At 34.7% G+C, this 8,476-nt stretch overlaps 1 protein-coding gene across 1 annotated transcript; it reads left to right on the top strand.

Moving 5' to 3' along the window:
- Positions 1–329: 329 nt before the first annotated feature.
- LOC116006629 (transmembrane protein 184A-like) lies at positions 330–7,674 on the top strand. Its single transcript, XM_031247072.1, has 8 exons — positions 330–648; positions 904–1,014; positions 1,122–1,321; positions 2,218–2,291; positions 3,953–4,102; positions 5,792–6,077; positions 6,622–6,855; positions 6,933–7,674. The coding sequence occupies exons 3-8, from the start codon at positions 1,175–1,177 to the stop codon at positions 7,293–7,295; spliced, it is 1,254 nt and encodes a 417-aa protein (XP_031102932.1). The 5' UTR covers positions 330–648; positions 904–1,014; positions 1,122–1,174; the 3' UTR covers positions 7,296–7,674.
- The last annotated feature ends 802 nt before the right edge of the window (positions 7,675–8,476 follow it).

Raw genomic sequence — 8,476 nt, 5'->3', positions numbered from 1 at the left:
GAAAAACGAAGAAGAAACTAATCGGAAAAGCTGTCGTGAAGAAGAAACCAATAAGAAACCCTAAAGATATGTAGGGGAAAAATCCAGAAAAAATTTGTGTTATTTATTTATTTATTAGTTTTAAATTTTTTTAATATAATCATAATTTTAATATTGGAATTTTAATTTTTAAGGTAAGACGTGTTAGAAAATGGTACAAAAGATACTCCGTATTGAAAAAATAATTCTTAAGAAGCAATGATAGAACTAATTATTATACTGGAGAATCATTATTTGTTGGTTAAAAAAAGAAAAGAAAAGAAAATATGAGGATATTTTATATGAACCAAATGAAATAATTATTCTACCGAGTTGAGCCGCTATCATCGCCAGTGTTGCACCACCATCATCACCGCCACAACCACCACCGATTCACCCAATTTCTTAACTAATCAAATCTAAATTTTTTTTTGGTTATAAGCCTACGCGGCTGTGCTTTTGAGCCTTTGCCCTTTGAGGTTGAAGCCTTTATTTCCCCCCCAAACTTTCCCAACGCCAACGGGGTTATTCTTTCTATATTTTCTCCTTCGAAAGCAGCCGCAGAAGCAGAACCCCAGATCTTTCGAACCCATCGCGTTCTTGATTTCTTCCCTCGATTTCCTTGATCAAGTTAGTGTATTTTCTTCAACAAAACCTTTAACTAATTTTTCAAGCAAAACCAAATTTTATTCCATTGCTTTTTTCGTATTAGTTTATCTATTGAAAATTCCCTGATCTTGTTTTTTTTCTTGGAACTATGTTGGTAATGTTGGTTTCTTTTCACTGTGTAATTTCATTGATTATGACATTGAGACATTTCATCGAACAGTTGCCGACAAAAAAATGATCCTTATCTTGATTGTCTTTGCTGTTGTATTGTACCAGAGTTAAACATTTTTGGGGTTAGGGTTTTTCCTGTGGTGGCTTTAGGAGCTCTTTCAGCTAAGTGAAAAGGCCAAAGCAGTGAATGTTACAAGTTTCTGGCACTCTGTGAAGGTCTGGTTTTGGTGTTGGTTTTCGACTCAAATTTTTACAGCCCTCTGTCTGGTTTCTCCTTTTATTTGTGAATTTGATATTGATAATGTTGTTTATTGCAATGTTAGGTTTTGTATAGACAGGTATGATATCTTAGTTGATTGATAGCCTTCTTGAAGAAATGGGGCCTATATACTACATACTTGTTGCATTGCCTTGCACTGCTGGTGCCATTGGGTTGGCAATCTTCCACATATATCGGCACCTCTTGAACTACACGGAACCTACCTACCAGAGATACATTGTGCGCATCATATTTATGGTTCCTGTGAGTATTCAGTCATTACTTGCCTTAATTGTGTTTGCTCATTATTCCTGGCCTTAATTCTGTTCACCCATTCAAGCATATAATAATCTGTATTACTTACACTTGCCTGAGGAGTAAAAATTCAAAACATATCTTTCTATCTACTTTCATGGCTTACTAGAGTCATATCCAGGTTTTATCTTTGTTTTTGAGTTGGAATGTTGCAGTTAATGTGGTACCTAGAGTCAGGGTTTTTATCTGAGAAAAATCTCATGAGGGAAAGGAAGTAGCATCAGATTTTTCAAGGTGTTCAGTTCTTAGTAAATAATGAACCTGATTGCCCACCTTAACTTGCATTTATGAATTATGAAACATAGTGGCAATACTGAATGATGGTTTGAATCTTGACTTTATAGTGGGAAAGGATTTATTGTGTCATCACTTGCTGATTGATGGAATAATGCTCAAGTATCATTTATTTGAATTGCATATTTGAACGGAACTTATCAGGATCCAAGCACAGGTGTTATCATCTCTGAATTGTCCATAATTGGGTTTGTGATACTGGATAGTTATGCATTTAGGGCTAAATTCAAATTGATGGTAGTTTTGTGTTTTTTGTAAATGAGCAAAGAAGTTCCATATGGAGTAAATATTGTGTGCATGGATTTATTTGAAGTTGGCAGATTTACAGATATATCAAATGTAATAACTCAACTCTGTTCTCCTGTGCAAATGTTTTATATTCATGTTGGCAATTCTACTATTAATGTCATTATTGTACTACCAATTATGCAATGCAGTTGGAACACTAGTTCTTCATTCAAAATTTCATGTCTGAGAATAAAAACTGGTTTACTGCCATTTAATTTCCTGATAAATGGCTTTAACCATTCTAAACTTATTTTCTTTTACAGGTCTATGCGCTGACCTCTTTTTTATCTCTTGTAATGAACAAAAGTGCAATATATTTCAATTCCTTGCGAGAAATGTAAGTGTAGTGAAAAAACCTTGCTTATAGCTTTTTTTTTGTCAATGGTTACTCTTCCACTGTGTGAATTTTGCCTGTGCTGTTTATTGTATAGTGTCTGCAATCTGCATCTGTTTGAGAGTTTTACAGAGAAAAAAAAATGGTGAAGCTTACAATTCTTGTCTTTTCCTGATAGCATAATTGGATGGTTATAGTAATTTCATTATTAGAAAATAATATGGGTGTGGAAATAGGTTTACAATAAATTTTAATTGTCTCATAATTAGGCTGATATATTCTTGGTTCCTGATTTGCTCTACATTAATACATCTATGTTAATACCTTTTATTGAAGCTTTCTGATCAGAATCATAAACCAGATGCATCATCATGAATAACAGACATAACCAATTTGAGATGAAGTGGGGTAGTGGTGATTTGTGAGTTGTGACATCTTTCTGGACAGCTAAGTGCTGATGCTGACTTACATCAGTGTTAGTAGTTGGAGGCTTTTATTGAGGCATTATGATGGATAAACCTGTTTAACAAAAAGAGCTATTGAGAAAACATTATTTTGTTTACTGAAGCTGAGAATGGGTATTTTGGCATACTTAGCACTTGTTTGTTCCACAGCTCATTGGAGCTTATCTACTCCTAAAAGCATGCTTGGCCAAACACTACAAAATGAAAATGGCTTTTGAAGTCAAATAAGAGGCAATCTTCACAGTTAATATTCTAGAAAAGAATATTTTCAATTAGCCCCAGCTGGGCTAAAATAAGCATTTATGTTTTCTACTATCTCTAGGGATAAATTTCAACATATATATTTTTAGAAGAGAAAGCAACTCCTTGCCCCATATATTAAACTACAAATACTTGAGAAGTATTGCTGCAAAGTACCATTTTTAAATGGGTTAGGGGACTATGGACTTTATAAGTTCATTTTGTTTTTAATCATTGTAAATTTTCAGGTATCATATTGTATGCACCTTCTTGGCACCTTTATTTTTATTGTTGTTATTATTATTATTATTAGTTATTATTATTATACAAAATAAAAATGTATTTTAGCATACTTTGGCTTCCCAAATTCATATACGAAGTAATAATTCAGCCATTTTCAGTGCAGCTTGATAAATATTTGAGATTGAGGTTGGGGGAAGGAGTGCAAGCAAGCTTAAATGAATGAACTTATTGAGATTTAAAATTAGAGTATAAATGTTAGTTCTAGTTGAAATTTCTGTTTGTTCTCGATCAGTATGTTCCAGTAGAAAATAATGGCTGGGTACTTCGCATTGCGATTGGGATCGTTTCTTTTCTTTTACAAATTGAATAAAAAATATATCAATGAATAAATATCGAGCCATTCTTTATTTTGTTACAATTGAATTGTATTCTCTTTTTAAGTAATATATATGGTTTGGTTATGCTACACTCTATCCTTGTATATTTCTTCCTAATTGACAGAATACAGTTGTCAACATCTGTTATAGTTTTCCTACATTTTGCTTGATCTTGGAAGGCAAGATTAGTCTGTTTAGTTTTGTCATGTAACATCCTCTGTTACTAGCTCTTTTGTTGCTATTAGATTGCATGCATTTAGCTCTAGTCGTCTATGAACTGCAATTATATATCATAACACCCTGTATTATCAATATGTGATCTTTTCTGATTTTATTTCAGATATGAAGCCTGGGTCATATATAATTTCCTATCACTGTGCTTAGAATGGGTTGGTGGTCCAGGAGCTATTGTTCTAAATTTGAGTGGGCGGTTTCTAAAGCCTAATTGCTGTCTAATGACATGTTGCTTTCCTCCAATTTCATTGGATGGGTGAGTCCCTTAGACATATGGACTATGGAAACTTGTAAACCTTATGAATTAGTTACTCAATAGTGACTACAATATCATTTTACTAGATTGGATGCTTATGTTTTCTGTTGTCTTAATACCATGTGGTGCTACCAAAGTCCTTGTAGGGCTTAAGCTTGTGACCTAGCCACCTAGGTAGGAGGTCATAGGTTCAATTCCCATTCTCCTGGTATGCACTCAAAATAAATAATTAATAAAACCATGTGGTGCTTCCTGAAACCTATTAATCTGCACTATTAGTAGAGTTCACATTTTTGGATCCGTAGCATCTCATACTTCGGTTGGTTGTTATGGAATATATATTTAATATATGGAATCTCTATAGATTAGGCAGTTTTAGGGATTTAGGTAGGTAGGCATATGGAAACTTGTTTCATATTCGAAGTCTTCTAGTGCCTATTTTCTATATGACAGTATAAGATAGTATATTCAAAAATCTTCTTTTTACTTTTGTAACATGTAAATAAAAGATTTTTTTTCCGCTTCTACTTGAGTCCCGTGTGACCAGCGCGTGAGCACCACACGCCGGCGCTGTCCGCCACTCTTCTCTCACACGCCAGCGCGTGTGGCCTTTCCGGCGATTGGAAAATTTTTTGGTCAGCAGTTCCTGGGTCGCCTGAGTCCCTTCTCTTTGGTTTTGGACTTAGTTTGGACCATTGGTTTTTGTTCTACAGTCAGATTGTTTCATACCCCTTCAGGCTCCTTTTTTTTTTTTTTGTGTGTGTTTTGTGATTTGTTTGTGATCTGTGTTGGTGGGTATGACCGAGTATAAATGTGTTGCTGCTGTCTCGGGATCGTATGACGAAGAGGGTGATTGGTGAGGGGCTTGCGTCTGGGGGTCTCTACGTTCTTGACCTCTGGAAGGATGGAGTCTTGTTTTGTGTTTTGGTGTTGTTTCTCAGTTTTGATGCTCATTGTTGTTTGTAGCATGCTACCGTTTCGTTGGTAAAGAATTTGTATCCTCCGGTTTGGAGTTTGTCTTCTTTACCTTGTGTGTCCAAGTTTGTATGGTCCACGTGTTTACCCGGGGTTGCGGTATTGGTGTCGTTCAAGTTTCCGGTTCAGGGGAGGGTCCAATCCCAAGCTTGTTCGGTCCACATCGAGTTCACCTGGTGTTTGTCTGTAGGTATGGGTGGCATCCAAGCTTCTGTTGTAGGGGAGTGTCCAATCCCAAGCTTGTTCGGTCCACGTCGAGTTCACCCAATTGTCTGTAGGTATTGGTGGCGTGCAAAGCTTTTGTTCAAGGGGAGTAAATGAGAAATGAGTTTGTTATGTTTGAGTTAGTTCGTTATTGAGTTATTTTGGGCTATCAGTTATTTGTGTAACAAGTTGGGCATTATTAATATCTATGCTCCAACTTGAGGGAAGTGTTATGGAATATATATTTAATATATGGAGTCTCTATAGATTAGGCAGTCTTAGGGATTTAGGTAGGTAGTTTCATATTCGAAGTCTTCTAGCACTTATTTATAAGGCTTTGTATTCTCTTTTCTATATGACAGTATAAGACAACATATTTAGAAATCTTCTCTTTACTTCCGTAACAGTTTTTCCCAGTTTGATGTATTTCTTTACTGTATTCCCATTGCATATGTTGTTGATATTTAGTGAATGAAATATTTGACAATATGAATTATGAAATCTGTGCAGGAGATTCATACGGAAGTGCAAGCAGGGCTGCTTACAGTTCGTAATCCTCAAGCCTATCTTAGTTGCACTTACATTTATACTTTATGCTAAAGGAAAATATGAGGATGGAAATTTCAATCCGGGGCAATCATACCTCTATCTCACAATTGTCTATACCATTTCATACTCAATGGCACTTTATGCCTTGCTATTATTTTACGTAGCATGCAGAGATTTACTTCAGCCGTTTAATCCTGTTCCGAAATTCATTATAATCAAGTCTGTCGTATTCCTTACATATTGGCAGGTTGGATCTCTTATTTAATTGTTCTTTACTTTCATACTACATAAGGTGAATTTGAATTTGCTCATTTGTCTCTGGCCTTCAACATTTGTGAATTTGCTCATTTTTCTCTAGCCTTTCGCATTAAGTCTTTACTGTTTTACTAAACTTGACATTGCTACTGCATTGACTTTTCTCAAAGTCCTTTGTGCATATGGCTGCAGCATTAGTGGTGAAAATTTCAATTGTCAGATACTTTAGGTGTACTTTGCTTGTCTATTAATTCAGAAGAGAGAATGAGAGATAGATGTAATAATGTTACTTCCACCTACATGTTACAAGGATTTGAAGAAAATGGATCTAATTTGAAAGGATGCATGGGGTTGGAGGTTGCAATATTGGGTAGTTAGTTATCTTGAAGTGACACCTTAATCATCTTGCCATACCAGACATTTTATTTTTTTCCTTTGGAAAATTGAAATGTCTACTTGCTGTTGCATCTTGTACTCTGAATTGTGGTAAAGGTCAAGTAATCCATTCCCACTGACTGTCTCTTAACTTTTAACAGGGTGTTCTGGTTTTTCTTGCTGCGAAGTCCAGACTTATAAAGGACACAGAAGAAGCTGCAGAATTTCAAAATTTTATAATTTGCGTTGAGATGCTAATTGCAGCTATTGGACATTTTTATGCCTTTCCATACAAGGAGTATGCTGGTGCAAATATTGGTCCTTCTCGTGGCTTTACTGCAAGCCTTGCGCATGCTCTGATGTTGAACGACTTTTACCATGATACAGTGCATCAGGTGCCTATCACAATATCCCGTGTGCTTGTCTTCTGAGCCTTCAATCTCTTATTCTCACTACTCTTCTCATAATGCAGTTTGCACCTACTTACCACGATTATGTACTCTACAACCACGGTGATGGTGAAGGAGCGAAGAAGTATAGGGCCCGGACCTTTGTTCCGACCGGCCAAGAGATGGATGCTGTTAGAAGAAATAAACATGCCTTTGGAAACAAGTTGGAAGATGTACAGATGTCATGTCGCTCATCATCTGCTAGCAGGACTTCACAGAATCCCGATAACACTCAAGATTCAACAAAAACTGAGGCAATGAACTCTTCACTACTCATGGATACATCAAGTTCACAGTCTTTGCCTTATGATCTGTCACTCATTGACATAGACATATCCGATTATCCCTCAAAGGTACCTTCAGTTAATGAAACTGTGAAGAGGTGACAATGGACTGTAAGTCTACCTCTTTTGTACCTATATCCCAAACCGTGTATTAGGGTCGTGTCAGTTGATCTTTCCATTGTTTACGTTTAATCACTTAGTATGTACATGTAGTCAAACATGCTCTCTCGTTTTTCCTTAAAACTGTCCATAGTGTTGTTCTATTTGTACCATAGGGTTGAGGAAACCACAATTGACTAGAACGCATTACAGTACTGAAACTTTTTACATTTAGCTCTACCATTTCAGTGAAACTTTAACAGAGATGGCTGGCTGGCTTGTTTTGATTCTTGATACTGAGTGGTCTTTTGTGTGCTGTGCTTGTTTCTGAGAATAGCAAAACATTTTTCCTTGTAAATAAAGCTAGTAGAATTTTGCATTATCACTCTTCTATTCATTTTTATTTTATTTATTTTTAAATTTATCAATCTTCTTGAAGTAGAAGCCATCTGACATTATCATTTTGTACAATAACTTGCAAGCATTTCATACTTCAGAAACCTCAGCTTAAATTTGAAGATAGCACATTCAATGTAACGGTTAGGGTTGGTTACATCTATCTTTGATCATCTCATTTTTTTACAATTTATTAAAAGAGTTAATACCCAATTTAGTCATAATTATAGTGGTTGACTTTTTATGCTTATTGACTTTGATAGTTTTATTAAATTGAGTCTTTATTAGAATTAAGGATTAAATCGAGAAAAGTCGAAGACTAATTTAGATAAAAGTATTATAGTCAAGACTTGAATTAGATATTAAATATTAATAGAGGTGAAATTATGAAGCTATCTTAATCTTAACAGATGACTCAATTGAGAAATCATGAAATTCGGTGATATAATTAAGCACAAAAAGTCATTTACGACTAAATTTAGAAAAATACGTGTACAAAAGTCGTTTAAAACTAAATTGAAATTGAAAAAAATAATTATAGTCGAGGAATAAATTGATAATTAATTCTACTTCCATAGTACTATTTATAATATGATTATAATTATATTATATGAGTTAAATCATATCATGTCTAAAACTAGCTCTGTTTGGGAAATAATCTTCTATAGTCTTTAAATGTAATTATTTATGCATATGATTTGATCTTATATTTTAATCTTAAATTTTTATATTTTGTTTATTAATATTCTCTAAATTTTAATATTCCATAAATATGAAATTTATTTTTA

This window comes from Ipomoea triloba, chromosome 15 (assembly GCF_003576645.1).
Source record: "Ipomoea triloba cultivar NCNSP0323 chromosome 15, ASM357664v1".
In the NCBI taxonomy this organism is placed as follows: Eukaryota; Viridiplantae; Streptophyta; class Magnoliopsida; order Solanales; family Convolvulaceae; genus Ipomoea; species Ipomoea triloba.
Note: the sequence above shows the minus strand (reverse complement) of the source record. Positions and strands in the feature narration are given on the sequence as shown.